Genomic DNA, 17,641 nt, shown 5'->3' with positions numbered 1-17,641 from the left:
CAAAACTTTTCTATTCCTTTAGGCTGTAAGTGTAAATTTAAATGAAAATGTACTAAACTTTTAGACTTATAGATTAGAAGAATGAGGTAAATTTTTGGCCTATTGAATAGCGAAAAAATGACATTAAAATATTTGAAAATAGATAAAAACAATATCAAATAAAAAAATTGATTTCCATAAAACATAAACTAAAGTAGAATTTCTAAACGTATTCGAACGTGTTCGCTTCCCTTGTTTTTTGGTTGTTCGCCATATTGGATTTTGCCCAAAGGCAAAACGTCACCTTTCCTTTGGTGAGCAAGGTGTGTTCACGTGAGGTTGTGTGGTTCCTCAAAATAGGTCACACAATCTTCACAATTTCGTGAAACATTGTTCTAAAATATAAAAAAAAACACAAAATTACAAAAACCCAAAAAAATAGAAAAATTATATAAAATAAACGGGAATCGTTCAATTATAAGTTAGTGTGCGTAAGCGTGCAACGTGGTCTAAGGAATGCGATAGATAAGCGTCAAGAGAAAGTGAAGTTGCTTAAACACCAGAGACTTATTAATGCTATATTTTTTACGATTCCAATAAAATAATTAAAATGAATCCCGGGCCACCAAATTACCCGATGGCATCTCTCTATGTCGGGGATTTGCACTCTGATATTACTGAGGCCATGTTGTTTGAAAAGTTTTCTACAGCAGGTCCTGTACTCTCTATTCGAGTATGTCGTGACATGATAACTCGTAGATCTTTGGGGTACGCATATGTGAATTTTCAACAGCCCGCAGATGGTAAGTAAATACAAATAGTTTTTGGTTATTTTACATCTTTGCTTCATCATCAGGTTTATTTTTATTTACTGGTACCGGTTCTTAACTACTATTATTAACAAGTTTGTAAAGGGTTATAATTTAGGCAAAAATTTGGTCTTCGAAATAGTTAGGTAATTTTGTTTGTGTAAGACTGTATTACTCATACGATTCAGTCTTTAACCATCTTACTCAACATGTTACTGACCTAAAGCAAATTTCAACTAAAATATTAATACTCTTTTCTTTTGTTATAGCTGAGAGGGCCTTGGATTCTATGAATTTTGACATGATAAAAGGTAGACCAATAAGGATTATGTGGTCGCAGCGTGATCCCTCTCTACGTAAATCAGGAGTAGGAAATGTGTTCATTAAAAATCTGGATAAATCTATAGATAATAAAGCTATGTATGATACTTTTTCTGCCTTTGGTAATATATTGAGTTGCAAGGTAGCTCAAGATGAAAATGGGGGTTCTAAGGGATATGGATTTGTTCATTTTGAAACAGAAGAAGCAGCTAATAAATCAATTGACAAAGTAAATGGTATGCTGCTTAATGGAAAGAAAGTTTACGTTGGTAGATTCATTCCTCGTAAGGAACGTGAAAAGGAATTGGGAGAGAAAGCCAAGCTTTTTACAAATGTGTATGTTAAGAATTTTGGAGAAGACTACTCTGATGAAATGCTTAAGGATATGTTTGAAAAATATGGACGCATCACAAGCCATAAAGTGATGTACAAAGACGATGGAGCTTCTAGAGGTTTTGGATTTGTTGCTTTTGAAGATCCTGATTGTGCTGAGAGAGCTTGCATGGAGCTTAATGGAAAAGAACTTGTTGAAGGCAAGCCATTATATGTAGGCCGAGCACAAAAGAAAGCTGAACGTCAAAAAGAACTCAAACGTAAATTTGAACAACTCAAGTCTGAACGTTTAACTCGCTACCAAGGTGTAAACCTTTATGTCAAAAACTTGGATGACACAATTGATGATGAACGTCTACGTAAGGAATTTGCACCATTTGGAACTATAACATCTGCTAAGGTAATTTTTTGCTCTATTATACCCCAATAAAACTTTAAAGATCTTATACTTCTCCTTTTCAGTCAGTAAATTTTATTATTCTATGTTGATGTTTAGTAATATTGTAATTGTTTCTACAGGTAATGCTTGAAGATGGGCGCAGTAAAGGATTTGGGTTTGTATGCTTTTCATCACCTGAAGAAGCTACTAAAGCTGTTACAGAGATGAATGGACGTATTGTTGGCACTAAGCCACTCTATGTGGCATTAGCCCAAAGAAAAGAAGATCGCAAGGCTCATTTGACTTCACAATATATGCAACGTATGGCAAGTATGAGAATGCAACAGATGGGACAAATGTTCCAACCTGGTAGTGCTGGTGGTTACTTTGTCCCAACAATACCTCCTGCGCAAAGGTTCTATGGTCCAGCACAGATGACCCAAATTAGACCTTCGCCGCGCTGGACTCAACCTCCCGTAAGACCTAGCACTCAGACTGCTGCTTCTGCTTATCCAAATATGCAGGCACCATTCCGTCCAGCACCTCGAGGACCAACTCAAGCTACCCTGCGCACATCACTAGGTGCTAGACCTATTACAGGCCAACAAGGTGTACCAGCTGCAACATCTATTCGTGCTCCTATTGTAACAAGTGGACGACCAGCCGGTTACAAATATACGTCCAACATTCGGAATCTTCCAGCACCGCAACCTGCAGTTCATATCCAAGGTCAAGAACCTTTAACTGCAACTATGTTAGCTGCTGCTCCCTTACAAGAACAAAAACAAATGTTAGGAGAGCGTTTATTCCCACTTATTCAAAGAATGCATCCAGACTTGGCTGGAAAAATAACTGGTATGCTGTTGGAAATTGATAATTCTGAGCTTCTTCACATGTTAGAACATGGAGAGTCTCTAAAGGCTAAGGTAGATGAGGCTGTTGCTGTTTTGCAAGCTCACCAAGCTAAACAGCAAGCCACAAAGAAGGAATAATTTTTTTGCTCATTTCGGAGCTGTTTATTTTTCTTTGCTAATTTCTTTTATTTTTGCTTTTTACATCATAATGTAAAGAGTCCCGGTCATAAAAAAACTAATAAATAAAAATTGTAAAAAAAAAATTAAAATATGTGGAAAGCATTATTCCTAAACACATTTATAGCATAATAGGATGTGCATCCACAAACAAAAACATTGCAACTGTCAACATTTATATATTGTCATTATAGGCTATATTATTATATATAACTGGGCACCTTTCGACTTTCTACTTTGACCAAGAAGTTTATTTTAAGTTAAGTCTTTAAAGTTCACTTTAATTTCCTTATCCTTAATATGGAGTTGGCTTTTGTTCTTGCAATGTATTTTTTCTGCCAGTTGTGCATTGGATATTTACCTACCATGTATTGAAAACATGGTCGCCAATGTAACTGGCAATATGTATTCCTTTGTTACATATTATATTTATGAATAAAAATGTGTATTTTATTTCATAATGTTAATCATAAATTTCATTATGAGTAATCATATTCTTTAGTCATAATGTTAAATGGTTTAGATAAAGGTATAAGACTATATAATTTTTTGTAATATTGGTGTATTTGTTGTAGTTTAAAAATACAACTGTTTCCTCATTAAACTTTTACTAAAAAAATATATGTTGAAATCAGTTTGTGATTTGTAGAGGCTTAGATACTAATTTTCCAATCTGTCTTATTTTAAGGGTTAGAGAAACTTATCGTAATTCTTAATAGCGATTCGAATGATGAAAAAGATTCAAATCAGTAACATTGCCCTTGAGAGTTTATAAAAAGATTCGCCGATATGTATTAAATTAATGCTATGCATAGCAGAATGGGTATAAGAAATTAATGGTTTAGCATTATTCAACTTTTTGATTGTATATACCAGTTGCTTTATTAACACTATTAAATTTTCCACATAGGTTTGAAAATTGAACATTATTAAGTTTGTTGAAATTTCCAAAACTTACAAACAAGAAAATCAATTGGCAACAATTTTGCTTGTTTAGTTTGAACCTGGAAACTAAAAGATTCACGCCAACAAAAAGACAGTTTTTAACCTCAAGCTATATTTTAATCAATAAAAACACTACAAAGTGAAAAATAATGCAATTACTACATTAATTAACTATAAATAAAGTTTATAATAAATATGTTATTGCAAGACCAAACCAATTTTATTAGGTCCTAAACTAGGGCATCTCCAGTTATACAAATAGTATTGCAAATTTCCATCACCAATACCAAATTTCAGAGGTTCCAAGAATTCCTTGTTATCCATCAGGTCCAATGCATTAAATACATCAAAACCTAAATTCTTGGCAGTGATAAGAGCGTCAAGCATTAAATCAACCCATGGTGTCACCGTAGATACATTATAAAATGAATATGCAGCTTTCAGTGTTTTGTGTAGAGGATGATAGACCACAGTGGATGGGAGAGTATAGTAACTAACAAAATCAGTAATTGAACCATCTTGTGCCTCCACAACAAAACTATCTACTATACCAGCTATGGGAGTAAACCAATGCTTGAAATCATTTTCAGTAAATATTGGCACCAGATCAAATTTTTGCAAATAATCATTTAATAGTTTCACAACTTTGTCACTGTCTTTAGTTTCCATTTTACGAAAACCAGGTGTCTTAGGTAAATCTGGTAATTTAAAAAGTTTAAGGGTTCTTTGCATTGTCATATTTCTAGAAAGGTGGCTAAATTTTATATCAATTAACTTCTTTGGGTTCAAGGACCTATGCCAATACCTGCATGTTCCTATGGGTTTTGGTAACACAATTCCAGCTGTGTATACTCCTTGAAAGATACCTTCTAAATTAACTCTGCGGGTTATCTCTCTTATAAGCACAGGTGCTACTCTTTTAGCACGAAGCTTTTTATGAACACACAGAAAGTTTATTTCTACAACTGTTTGGACTTTATCATAAATTCTTAATTGAGCTGGAATTGCTGAAATAAAACCAACTAAGCGGCCCGATTTTACAACACGTACACCACAGTGCCAATCCATTTTCCAACCAGGAGGCTGTAAAGCCCATTTTAAGAACTCCGTTTGGTAATCAAAACGGAACATACAATCATCATCTTCTACATAATTTTCATTCAGTAATGTGTAAAGTTCTTTTAACACCAAGGGCTCATTTAAATTTAAAGTGTCCCATTGGAACCCGTCTGGTAGTGTGTAAGGTTCCTGCCTTATTTCCTCAGTAGATTTAGGGCCCTCAATAGGTTCATTAGAAAGAATTTTTTCATCCATTTTAGGAACTGGTTGTGTAGACCAAAACTGATACGATTTATGTAAAGCTTCCTCAGTTGTTTTAGCAGGCTTTTGTTGCAAATTTAAAACTTCCATAGCCATTTTAAGATCTTTTACATAAATATTTTGCTGCAAATCAGTAGAATTAGGGAGCGCAACCGTACCTTCCACGGCCGGTGCTCGATGGTCTCCATCTCCGCTACGCTTTTTCTTATTCTTATTTTTTTTCTTTGAATTTTTCTCGTCATTAATAATTTGAGCATTAATTTCTTGGCTCACCTTATTATCTTCCATTTTCACCTTTTGTTAGATTAATAAGTAATAAATTTAGTATTGTTAGTGCCGACCAATATAATTTACCCAACGAGCACAGATTAGCACTAAATTGATCGTTGGTTACGCTCTCTCTCTTAAAAATTTGACATTTACTACTGTGACTACTATGCTTGCGACTAGTGTTGCGCAACTCACACAAGAGGCACCTCAAATGTCACACTCAATACTCATAGTTGTGAAATGTCGAATCACCTCAAACGTGACACATTTTGTACCGCTTCAAACTCGTTGAGGTAAGTTTACTATTATTTTTAAACTGCACCATGTATCTTAATTTCTACTTAAATTTTCTTACCTCTTTTTGAATAATACCAATTTTATTTATCACATGTTTCAAAAACTAATAGCAGGTAGTTCAAAAGTTTTAATTAAAATTAGAAATATTATTCTGATTTTTTTACGCAGTGGATCGCGATAATAGTAATTCAGATTAATATATTTTATCTATAGATGTATTTATAGTGTAGCTTAATATCTTAACTTAATTAATAGTAATCTAAATGTATATTTAATAATCGGAATAATCCAAAAATATAGTTTTATTTATTAAAATATCAAAAGATATCTGTTACTTTATTTGTTATGTGGCAACCTCAGTCACTTCACTCCACCGTACCCCATAACCACACGTATGACGTTTCGTATCTAAAGGAACTAACAGTACAAAATAAGGTCCTCAAATAAGGTGGGACATACAAACAATTCAATTTTGTTTGTCCTACCCATCCTCACTTGGCACAGGATTTTTTGATAAGATATAAAGCGGAAACACATTATGAAATCGTAACCCGACGCAACATGTCGATGTACATTCCCATGAGACGCTAGCAAATTCAGAATTCATTTAGCCGAGAATAGTGAAGGTCTTTATAGTCGTGTGCTAATTATGCTATGGATTTAATATAAAGAGTTGGATGAAGATTTGACGCAAATTTTGTGTACATATCTGATACTTAAACGACTCAAGAAAAAAAAATACTAGGCGTAACAGGGGGCTTAGTCAAGATGCCTTAAGAGTAGTGTATGTAGCCGAACACTAAATTTTTATAAAAATTTGTCGACATGAAATAAATCAAAAGAGAAGTACATGTGGTGAATAACATACTCTATATCCAGACTTAATTAAAACTTAAATTATTAATAATTACTTACTTTCGGGTTACTAAAACACATTTTGAGGAAATACACGAATTTATTAAACAGGATCTTGCTATTTGTCTAAAAAAATAACTTATAAAATTATAACGATATCAATAGAATATTATTAAAAACTTAGCTATATGACTAAAATTTTCATAAAATGCTTTTAAAGTGTACTATTCATTCTGCGACTCTTCGGTTTTATAATTCTGTTTTGAATAATTTTATTACCAGTTATATTTATCGGAGTATTCAGAATTTGTTTACTGTTATTTAGCATATATTCATTTCCGATTCATGTATAAGCTTGTGTTATTGAAACTCAATTTCAGCTTGGTCCGTTTTAGGTAACTTTTTTAGTTGCTTACTCATTGATAAAAAGAATAAGTCATTGTCGTCCATATCTAATACTACTCTCTTCTGTCCCATTTCCTGTTTTGTTTTCATTACATTAACCATTTCTTTTATTATATTATGGTCATTAATTTTTGTTTGAAGATCTCAGAGCAGGATTTTGAGTAGATGCTCTTGCAACAGCCAATGGCGAATAATGGCCTTAAAGAAGAGTCCCCGGAGTGGGCGAACGAATAGTAGAAGGAGGTGAAAGATTCTTCAGAAAATTGATATTCTGAATCGTGTGTGGAATGTGTCATCATTTAATATTCTTAAGTTTGTAACTGTAGATCTCCCTTCATCATGTGGTAGAAGAAACTTCATTTACTTTTCCAGTTTCACAGGAACTGTTACATCTGGTGCTTGACCAATCTTCTTGCGGCGTCTTTTTAATGCATTGGTGAAGTAGTTTCTTAATTTGTTCCACTTATTTTTTATTTCCTAAACTAGAAAAAAAGATGATCATATGAATTACAGGATTTTAGCTGCAGGTAGTTCATTCAGAACGTTGGGATTAAACTATAGCATGGGATTCAGTATCGTACGACAAATAGTACAAGACTTTTGCGATGAAATCTGAAAGAAAATGGGTCCAGTCCATATGCCAAAACCTGCAACTGCACTGTGGGAAGAATCGGAAAATGGTTTTAAAGATTATTATGGAATTTCTTCAATTGATGTGGGGCACTGGATGGAAAACATCTTACCTTATATGTCAACAACGCAAAGAACAAATTCAATCGTACTACTGGCATTAGTAAATCCAAGATATAGATTCTTAGTCATACACGTCGGATCGTATGATAAAAAGACGAGACTGCGTTGACTCTCGTATATATATAAAAATATTACTATAAATGCAGTTATATAGGATTTTTTTAAAATAACAAAGGCCATTCTGAGTATAAGGCAAAGTTTCTTTTTTATCAATATTCAATACATTATTGACGTACAGTAGTCAGATTAAAAATTTATTGAACTGAAGTCATAGTTCGCGCTGAGTCTTGTTTTAAATGAACCTTACTCTGAGTCTCATTTCTGAATCTTACCATACCCATGCCATATCATATGTATTATATGTGATAGTTAAAGTAAGAAATCGATTGTAGACTATAAAAATATCAAAGTTGAGTTGCTAATGGATAAGTAGTCCCCTAATGTTTTTTTGATGACTTACAGTCCGAATCCATAAATAAATTGATTTTGTACACTTCCTTTTTTTTGTTATTTTCCTAACATGATTAATGTCATCATTCCATCAGGCTATTAAGGTGAACCAGGTTAAAAACCCAAGTACGAGATTATCAGATGTGTACTCTGTACTGTGGACGAAGAAAAAGTTCTATAGGTGGCAACCCTGATCAAAATTCTTATTTTGTCTTTTCAGTTGACGTTTTTCTCACAGTGGTTAGTGAAATATTTATCTTTTGTTATTTTTGCTATCCTTTTACTATTAGAATTGTTTTGTATATTTTAAATAACTTAAATGTGTTAAGTTACAGTAATTATGTATATTTTTTAAATTTGCTTTTAGGTAAAGTGAGAAAACTAACCAAAAATGGGGAAGGGAAATAATATGGTGCCTAATGGCCATTTCCATAAGGATTGGCAAAGATTCGTGAAAACTTGGTTTAACCAACCAGCCAGAAGACACCGTAGAAAGCAAAATCGTATCAAGAAGGCTAAAGCCATTGCCCCACGTCCCGCTGCTGGTCCTCTCAGACCGGTTGTCAGATGCCCTACTATTCGTTATCACACAAAAGTGCGTGCTGGCCGAGGATTTACCCTCAGAGAAATCAGAGTTAGTATTAAATTCCTTGCATATGTAGCCTTCTTAAGTAACTTAACAGTAATAATGGTTTAATCATTAGGTATCCTACAGAAAAAATATTGTTATTAAAAAGTTAGTTAAATGCCAGCCACAACTAATCACAATAATTATTATTACTTGGTGTACATCAATAGTGTATATATCCTTTATTTACAATCTATAACTGTGAGATTGTTATCTTTAAAAAAAATCTAAGTCGGGTAAATGTTGGCCACACTATTTAATTGAAATATAATTTAAAATTATATATATATAGTTAAAAAAGGTTTTTATTTGTAATAGTTATCATTTTCAATTATTGTTTCAGGCATCTGGCTTGAACCCAGCTTTTGCCAGAACAATTGGTATTGCTGTGGATCCACGTCGTCGTAACAAGTCTGTTGAATCATTACAGATCAATGTACAGAGGTTAAAGGAGTACCGTGCTCGCCTTATTTTGTTCCCTAAGGGCAAGAAGGTATGCTGGAAGTTAAAAACAATTAAAGTTTACTTTATAATGAATGATTACTTCAAATATTTTATTTTTTAAAAGTTGTTTGTGTTTATATTGATTAAATTAATATCAGTAAGTTAATGCTAATTTCAGGTTCTTAAGGGTGAAGCAAATGAAGAAGAACGTAAATTAGCTAAGCAACTGCGTGGCCCTCTTATGCCAGTACAACAATCTGCTCCCAAGTCGGTGGCTAGAGCTATCACAGAAGAAGAGAAAGACTTCAAGGCTTACCAATACTTGAGAGGAGTATGTACAATTTGATTATGTGTAATGTAGATTAATAGAAAAGGACATTTTCTGCCAGCCAGATCACAGATATATATGAAATGACGATAAATGAAATCAAAATCCAGTTTTGTTAAATTATAAATGAAACATATTTTTGATCTGATGAAACTTAAGTCTAAATCTGTAAATTTATAAAGAGTAGTTGGATCAGAAAAAATATCTTTAATTTGATACTTGATAAAAACCATAAGCTTTTACAAGTACATTATATATTATGAAAAAAAATTTTTTTCTGATTTTCTTCACTTGGCAAAAACTAAACTGGGCATTGTTGGAAATAATTCCATTAAAATAAACTCCAAATAGTATGATTGGTGATTCAAACATAAGTGTTATAGCAGTTCCTGAAAATGATTCCTATTGCAGGCCCGTTCTATAGCCAAGCTGGTTGGAATTCGTGCAAAGAGATTGAAGGATGCTGCAGAGAACCCTGATGATGTTACTAAGGCCCCAACTGCTGCTAAGGAACCTAAGAGTAAAAAGTGAATAAAATAATACAGATTTTATCAAAATTGACCTCTTTTATTATTAATACTATTCTTTACTAGACATTTCTTAATAAAACCACTTGGATTCTTTTGGCCCCAGAAAATGGAACCTATGTAGTCTTCTAAAACTAGTTAATTAAGTGTTATAAATAAATCTTTATCTACCTTATCTAAGCTACTTGTTCATCAGCGCGACATGTTTGAAGAAATAATCTGTTCACACCAAATATCACAGAGTTTACAACCTTACATAACCTGATTAGTAAGCAAGTTATGGAACTAATTAATAAAATGTTTTAATGACTGATATTTACCAAAACAATAGTTTTAGTAAACTATATATTTATAGAGCAAACGGGTAGGAGGCTCATCTGATGTTAAGTTATACTGTCCCTTGACTTGTGAACTGGTAGTAAATTTAATTTAATTTTTTTTTGATGTTCATAAGTATACTTGCTTACCTATATGAATAAAGATATTTTGAGTTTACTGACGCCCATAGACACTCACATTGCCTGAAGGCTCGCAAGTGCGATGCCGGCTTGTTAAAAATTGGTAAGCTCTTATTAGAGGACCCTAAGTCGAATTGGTTCAGAAATATTTCATTGGGGTGCTAGTTCCACTCAGTGGTGGTGCGCGGCAAACTGTCTATAGAAACGCTCAGTTGTGGAACAATCGACGTCGAGATGATACGGTTGGTATTTATTATTCTGCCTTGACTCCCGATCATGAAACTCAGCTGCAGGATAGGTTGGTCAGAACAACTAATCTGAATACGGTCAAGCAGAAGGACGTGGTATTGTACTGGGGAGCTCGCTCCAGAGTTGAGAACAGTACTCTATGTGGGGGCCGAATTTGCGCTTTATTTGAATTACAAGAATTGCAAGCAGTGGACCGAACTGAAGTACCTTCTCGCCTTGCTGAGCAAACCAAGCTTCTGTGGCTGGCAACTTAGGCTTTCCTGCCAAATGACCACCATACTGCCAGTATTCTGATGCTTATTCTTAATCTATAGCTTATTTTTTTGCGGCAAAGGTAGATACGACAACCAACTTGAAATATCCATTCACAATAACATCATGGTACCATGTCCTTTCAACCATTTTTATTTTCAATGAAAAATTATAACACTTCTATACAAAGTAATCATAATTTTTACTTGAATCACGGGCATGTTTTTTAAAGAGGTCGTATTTATGCAATACGACCGCAGATTTATGTATATAGTTCCTTACATATGAAATTGGCGTTTGTATGGGAGGAACAAAAAGTCGAATATTTTTAAATATAATATATTTAATTAATATATGAACCATTGTTTTCTATGCACTTTTGCCATCTCATAGGTAGTTCATTGATCCTTTTACTAAAACCATTGTTTTCTATGCACTTTTGACATCTCATAGGTAGTTCATTGATCCCTTTACTAAAAAAAACAGTAGGACGGGAATCAATAAAATTTGTGAAGGCGATTTGGGCTGCCCCATCAGAGTTAAATTTTTTCCCTTGCAAGAAGTTGTCCAAATTTCGAAAAAAATTGTAATCTGTTGGAGCAAGGTCCGGGGAGTATGGAGGATGTCTTAGACATTCCAATTGAAGCTCTTCTAATTTGGTAGCCGTCTGTGGTGCAGTGTGTGGCTAGACCACGTTGTTGTGAAGTAGCAGTGGCGTGGGGCGATTGACCAGCCTAGGTTGTTTAGCCGCTAGCTTTTCCATCATGGTTTGCAATTGCTGACAATAGAAATCAGCCGTAATAGTCTGGCCAGATTTGAGAAAACTGCAATTTACAATACCGGCACTAGTCCACCAAACGCTTACAAGTAACTTTTTTGGGGTTAATTTTCGCTTGGGGCAGGATTTGGCTGGCTGGCCAGCCATCATCCATCATCCAACCATTGCGCTGAGCGCTTCCGATTATCGTAAAGAATCCATTTTTCATCACAGGTAATGATTCGGTTTAAATAATAAAATAAAATTGTTTATTTCGGAAAACATGGTTCCATAACTATGTTAGTAATTACAACTTAAATCTAAGGGTTAGTAGGTTTACATATAATTTATATATTTACAATACAGGATTAAAGTTATTATATACTCTACTAAAGAAATATTTCCTAGTCTGAAATATTGTTTCTGATCGCTGACCTGACATGGTAGCGCACGCTTCTGGGTTATTTTCTTCCTTGACGAATGATTATTTCGTTGACTAAAACATGTATCTGGCATACTCTACACAGAAGAGTTGAAAATGTGTTTTAGATATAGAAAAATAAATAAAAACTCATTTAAAGGCAATGTTTTTTATTATTGTTATCTAGAATAATTGTAGCAGATACTACATACATACCTAACAAATATATTTCCAAACAACATCATTATTTATCCTTAAGTGACAATCTACGATAGGGTTCCTAAAATATATTATTGTGTTACAAAATTTTAAAAGTACAACACTTCTAAGCAGAAGCACTAGCATCAACCGCGACTTTTTCGTCGGCAACAACATCCTCTTTGGATTTGTTTTCCTCTTCTGCAACGGGTTTAGCTTTGTCGCTTTTACGGAATTTGTCATATCTGAAATTAGGCAAAACATTTGAAATTGTTTGCATTAGTGTAGATGGACTAGTAAAATACTAATTGTAATAGAACATAAAATGTTACCTTCCAAGGTCCTCCTCATCGTCGCTAGCCTCATTGCCTTCTGGGTCTACTTCTCGCAACAACTCTCCTATGTCTTTATCAACATCAGCCCATAGTTTATCCTCATTTCCTGAACACATGAAGAATTATATAAATTAATGTTAATTTAGTTTAAGAGATGATAAGAGAAATATAAACTTTTATTAACTTACCAGAAGCATTGACAGAGTCATTTCCATTCTCTACCACCTTTTTTTCTCCAGAAGATTCAGCCTTCTCTTGTTTACTTGTTTCAGAAGTTTCTTCATTAGAAATTTCCTTCTTTACCTCTGCAAACGGATTAACAATACTTTGTAAAATTATACATAGCAGAGGTTATTTTATATCTTCAGCGTGCTACTCTCATCTCTGAGATCGTAGATTTAAACGTCGGCTGTGCACCAATAAAGTAAAAATATATAATTTTTGATTATTACCAGCATGGCGATGTAACTGACGATGTATGCGTTCAGCTTGCTTACGCAGCGTGCGCGTGTCTCGGTGTTGCACATAGTGACGTAGGTGGATACGCAGACGGCAGTGACGCCGGAGAGCTTCCGCTTCCTCACTGCTGCCAGTCTCAGCTCGCGGCAAGTACGTGCGACAAAGAGAACACCACCAAACCTGGTTGGACAATCAAAATACAACACCAAATTTAAAATTAAGGTAAACGAAAAATTTATTTATCTACTTACAAAAATTTATTCAATACAATGTTTTATTAATATTAAATATGACAATTATTTTAATTTAATGAAAACCATACCTCTATCTTTTTAATGTGTTCACTGCCAATGTTCATTTCAACTTTGGGTTTTGTGGTCTTTTCTTCATCCTTCTTTTCAGTGCCCGAATCTTCATCTTCAACTTCTGTAATCATGAATTATATGAAGATGAATTACATTTTATATAGTCAATATTATGCAATAAGTTAATATAAATCTTACCATCAACATCACCAACAGAATCGAGGGTCATGAAGTTGTCCAAGTCCACATCCATTCCTTCATCACCACTTGCTTCTGCTTTTGGACTTGCACAACGAGCACTCTGATTAGCCTTTCTCTGTTGAATAAGGATACCATAATTTAAAACATTATTAAGTATTAAATCAAAAAAGATGTTAAAATTATAAGTAGACATTTCTGTAACTAACCTTCAGATGTTCAATTGAGCAAATATGGTGCTCATAAATCATTGGCGAACGGAAGGTTATTCGACAGATGCGGCAGAATGGCGTCAGGAATCGTTTCATAGCCCGGTGGGTGTCAGTGAGGTTGTGGGCGTGCCTTGTGGTGCGGTGGTTAAGGCGGCAGATCAAACAGAAGTTAGTCCTTGAAGCCAGGTCAGCACCAGCAGTGGCTTCCAGCTCGCGCTGGGCCCGCCTCTGAGCCACTCTCATACGCAGTAACTGCACCTTATGGCGCCGAGCCACGCCGCTCATAGCGGTGCGATGTTTCAGAGACAACAGATGTTTCGAGTACACCTGTTTAAAAATGAAACATGTATTAATAAACTTATACATAATAAAAAGCTATTCATAGGTTTATCTAAAATGTTAATTATTTATGTATTATTTTCAGTGTTGATCTTATAAATTTCCAGTGAGTATGAGAAAGATTTGTGTGAAATTTAGTTGGGAGTTTGATTTTAAGAACATTATATAAATCAGAATAATAGATAACGACAATCATTACAAGAAAAAACCGTGTAAAACTTACACTGAAGTTGGTGCACTTCTCCTTGCAGTGTACACATGTGAAGTTGACGTATCCAGCGGCGGCAGTGGTAGTGGCAGCTGGTGCGTCTGAGCCCGCGTCTTCTTCCTTTTCCGTGTCCTCTCCTCCTTCTTCTCCTTCGCCCCCAGACTGCTCTTCCTCATGCTTTAACGTATTCATTATTCACCTATGTTCAATCTAGATTCATATCCGTTATTATGTCTATAGCAATGTGTCATACCTTGGGCGATTTGCTTTTTGACTCTTTTACTTCTTCCATAACTTCTTTTTCATCAGCATCCCAATCTTCTTCTGTTGATGAGGCCTCTTCTTTAGATTTTGCAGGGCTATCATAACAATACTCCAATTATAAAGGAATAAATCAGTATACTTTAAAAAAAACCATTAATTGTCATACATCTAAAATTCATAGTAATTAATTATTTGGCATATTGCAGTGAGGAGTCCTAAACATCTTCATATTTTTATTTTGTCTCCTGGATGTCCAACAAGCAGAATTATATGTATATGAAATTTTGGATTGTCGAGAAACATGTTTATAACACATTCTCTTTAATTCATAAGTAATGGTAATTTTTATGTTGATGATTCTCATTTCATTAAATAAAATCATACATTAAGACATTTTCAAATTCGAGCTAAAAAGTTCATATTGGCGTATGTGGTCAATTCGGGGACAGCATGGCGTCGTAATATCATAGTCAAGTTACCTTCTATCTTTGGTAGATCTGAAAGTACGCGAGTACGTAACCGGTCTTTCAGTGTAGCGTCTAGTGGAGAAAGAGGCACGCGATCTTGGTGCTCCGCGATAAGAGGCTCGCGATCGAAGAGTACGGCCGCGGAAAGAGCGGCGAGGAGCACGTGGGCGGCCGGCGGGGCGCACCGGCTCGCGTGGCGGGCCCATACCGCTCGACTTGCGAAAGCTCTCGCGAGCCGGTGATCGTCTTCTATCCTCCCCGCCGAACGACCTTCTTTCACCACCGTAACTATCTTGTCTACCGCTGTACGATCCGCCAAAGTGTCCGCCGTCATGGCTACGTCTATCGCTCGAAGAGCCCTGTACATAATTCTGTTTTGACGTCGATCTTTTCTTTTGAATATCAATTTTGTCATTGGTCAAGGAGTACATAAACAATAAATATAGGTGAATACTCTTTCCTTTTCACATTGAACTCAAGTTTGGACCTTTGCTGGTATAAACTCATAATTTTAGCTGAGTAAAAACAGAACAGTTGAAATGTTTTTTTGTCAAATTCTTAGGATTCGAATTATCAATAGTTTAGGTGTGAACGGTTATGTCATATGTCATTTAACCGCATCATGGTATATGTTTTTATTCCACAGTAAAAATAAGTTCGAAAAGAATAAACAACAACATATAGCACAAAGGTACTGAATGAGGCTCAGATGACAACAAATTTTCTCATAAAAACTTCTCAATTTATACCATTATTTCATTTCTAATTATATTAAGGATTCTCCTATAGTAGGTACTTGATATAGATTTGAATTGGCTAGATCTCCCTTATATTATCAATACATTGCTTTATAAGTAATTTCCCAAGTTAATAAACAAACAGAATTTTTCTAAAAAGCTTATTTCATCCGCATTTTCCTTTTCTTTTAATATCCATGGTCTGAAATATCAACTGTAGTATATTTGTATGAAAATTCTTTGTTTCTATTAATGTTACTAATTTTCACAAACTACGTGTTAACATTCAACAACAACAGCACTACATATTATGTCAAATCAGTTCCATCATATAAAGGAAATTTTTCTTCACTGCCTTATCTACTAACCTCAACTCTCATTCTCTTTCGTTCAGGAGATCCTGAGCGACTCACATAGTCACGATTAGAATAGCTTGTAGAATCCTAAAAAACAATCATAATTATAGTGTAAAAAAAATTGGGTGCATATTGGACTAGCTAATGCTCGCTCTTCTAAATCAGGCTGATTAAAGGTAACAGATGATCAAAAAGTTTTAACATACCGATCTGTAAGGCTTCTTATAAGATTCATCCATTCTATCGCGACCAGATGAATACCGATTACTGGTATTTGAATTGTAGCGGGATTCGTTATTATACGACGTATATCCTCCACCACCACGTCCGCCACGGCTCTCATAGCCACCACGATGATTGCTTCCACGATATGGGCCTCTGTAACCTCCACCTCGACCGCCATAGCTTCCTCTTCCTCCATAACCCCGACCGCGAGATGACATCTACATATATTAAGTACTGCTTTAGTATTGAAAATGATATTGTTGTAACAGTCGTTTGGTAATAAGAAAAATAGAACTTAAGATACCACACCGGCAAAAAATGGCGACGAGTTGAAACGCAAGAGTTCTGTCATTTAATCTAAAGGTAAGTTGTTCGAGAGATATCTTGTGAAACATATTACAAATACATTATTTTACTTACACTTTTAGATTAGAAGATAATCCTAACAAAATAGAGATTATTTAAATTTATTATTTTTGCACTCTAACGCGGAACGCCACGAGAACGCTTACACTTAACCACAGATTACGCAGATTTGACAATATAGAGGCCACTCTCGACTATAACCAAAAGCACAAATGTAAGTCACGCCATTATAAGTTCAGCCCCTGAACTAAAACAATAATATATATTATTTTAATACCTCATAATATTCTATTAATAATAATTGTATGATAACTTTACGTACCTTAATAAACATAAACATTATTGAACTAATATAATTTGACCTGAACTTACCTAAAAATAAAATGAACAATATTACTTCTGAAATGAATACCAAATTAAAGCACCATGCTTTCTAGAAATTGTTTTATCTGCTGTGCGGCTGCGTTAATTTATGTATTAATTCTTCATGTCATGCTGGACTTTGTACCAAATTTGCGAGTGATGATGTGGAAACAGAACATGAGTTTGATAGCGACGATGACATTGGATTCAATTGAACAGTTCAACATGGCAGGAAATACGGCAAATCTTCAAACCTACATCGAAGTAGACATTTGCCTGCTTACAACGGCTTCACTCACAGACAAAGAAATTTTGAATTCAGTGAGAAACACTGAGGATCAAGAACAAGGAGATGAAGAAGATGAGACGGATGAGCTTGAGCCTCCGCCGAGCATTAA

The 17,641-nt window shown here is 34.7% G+C and overlaps 3 protein-coding genes across 4 annotated transcripts; 2 read left to right on the top strand and 1 right to left on the bottom strand.

Annotated features, from left to right (window-relative positions):
- The first annotated feature begins 268 nt into the window (after nucleotides 1-268).
- LOC123716514 (polyadenylate-binding protein 1-A) lies at nucleotides 269-3,294 on the top strand. The gene is made up of 3 exons (XM_045672286.1): nucleotides 269-782; nucleotides 1,058-1,842; nucleotides 1,962-3,294. The coding sequence occupies exons 1-3, from the start codon at nucleotides 590-592 to the stop codon at nucleotides 2,811-2,813; spliced, it is 1,830 nt and encodes a 609-aa protein (XP_045528242.1). The 5' UTR covers nucleotides 269-589; the 3' UTR covers nucleotides 2,814-3,294.
- Nucleotides 3,295-8,267: 4,973 nt separating this feature from the next.
- LOC123716515 (60S ribosomal protein L13) lies at nucleotides 8,268-10,108 on the top strand. Its single transcript, XM_045672288.1, has 5 exons — nucleotides 8,268-8,387; nucleotides 8,515-8,781; nucleotides 9,119-9,268; nucleotides 9,398-9,550; nucleotides 9,959-10,108. Exons 2-5 carry the CDS (start codon nucleotides 8,539-8,541, stop codon nucleotides 10,076-10,078), a joined length of 666 nt encoding a protein of 221 aa, XP_045528244.1. The 5' UTR covers nucleotides 8,268-8,387; nucleotides 8,515-8,538; the 3' UTR covers nucleotides 10,079-10,108.
- A 2,256-nt stretch (nucleotides 10,109-12,364) lies between these two features.
- LOC123716513 (zinc finger protein on ecdysone puffs) lies at nucleotides 12,365-17,035 on the bottom strand. 2 transcript variants are annotated; one of them, XM_045672284.1, is made up of 13 exons: nucleotides 16,935-17,035; nucleotides 16,496-16,732; nucleotides 16,302-16,376; nucleotides 15,209-15,567; nucleotides 14,719-14,824; nucleotides 14,481-14,642; nucleotides 13,916-14,245; nucleotides 13,707-13,824; nucleotides 13,526-13,629; nucleotides 13,197-13,383; nucleotides 12,933-13,049; nucleotides 12,742-12,850; nucleotides 12,365-12,654 (listed from the first exon to the last, which is right to left on the bottom strand). In XM_045672284.1, exons 2-13 carry the CDS (start codon nucleotides 16,730-16,732, stop codon nucleotides 12,537-12,539), a joined length of 2,022 nt encoding a protein of 673 aa, XP_045528240.1. In that variant the 5' UTR covers nucleotides 16,935-17,035; the 3' UTR covers nucleotides 12,365-12,536. The 2 variants fall into 2 exon arrangements, with proteins under 2 accessions (XP_045528240.1, XP_045528241.1); XM_045672285.1 differs by having other exon boundaries at nucleotides 15,209-15,555.
- Between the last annotated feature and the right edge of the window lie 606 nt (nucleotides 17,036-17,641).

This window comes from Pieris brassicae, chromosome 11, assembly GCF_905147105.1.
Source record: "Pieris brassicae chromosome 11, ilPieBrab1.1, whole genome shotgun sequence".
NCBI lineage: Eukaryota > Metazoa > Arthropoda > Insecta > Lepidoptera > Pieridae > Pieris > Pieris brassicae.
The sequence above is the reverse complement of the archived record's forward strand: the minus strand, read 5'-3'. Positions and strand labels throughout refer to the sequence as shown.

Excerpts from the sequence above, each read along its gene's own strand:
- LOC123716513 (XM_045672284.1), bottom strand. The coding sequence starts at position 16,732 with ATGTCATCTCGCGGTCGGGGTTATGGAGGAAGAGGAAGCTATGGCGGT. Across the intron at positions 13,050-13,196 it reads TCAGTTACATCGCCATGCTG|AGGTAAAGAAGGAAATTTCT; the intron begins GTAATAATCAAA and ends ATCCGTTTGCAG. Across the intron at positions 12,851-12,932 it reads TGACTCTGTCAATGCTTCTG|GAAATGAGGATAAACTATGG; the intron begins GTAAGTTAATAA and ends TCATGTGTTCAG.
- LOC123716515 (XM_045672288.1), top strand. The coding sequence starts at position 8,539 with ATGGGGAAGGGAAATAATATGGTGCCTAATGGCCATTTCCATAAGGAT. Across the intron at positions 9,269-9,397 it reads TGTTCCCTAAGGGCAAGAAG|GTTCTTAAGGGTGAAGCAAA; the intron begins GTATGCTGGAAG and ends TGCTAATTTCAG. Across the intron at positions 9,551-9,958 it reads CTTACCAATACTTGAGAGGA|GCCCGTTCTATAGCCAAGCT; the intron begins GTATGTACAATT and ends TTCCTATTGCAG.
- LOC123716514 (XM_045672286.1), top strand. The coding sequence starts at position 590 with ATGAATCCCGGGCCACCAAATTACCCGATGGCATCTCTCTATGTCGGG. Across the intron at positions 783-1,057 it reads TTTTCAACAGCCCGCAGATG|CTGAGAGGGCCTTGGATTCT; the intron begins GTAAGTAAATAC and ends CTTTTGTTATAG. Across the intron at positions 1,843-1,961 it reads GAACTATAACATCTGCTAAG|GTAATGCTTGAAGATGGGCG; the intron begins GTAATTTTTTGC and ends TTGTTTCTACAG.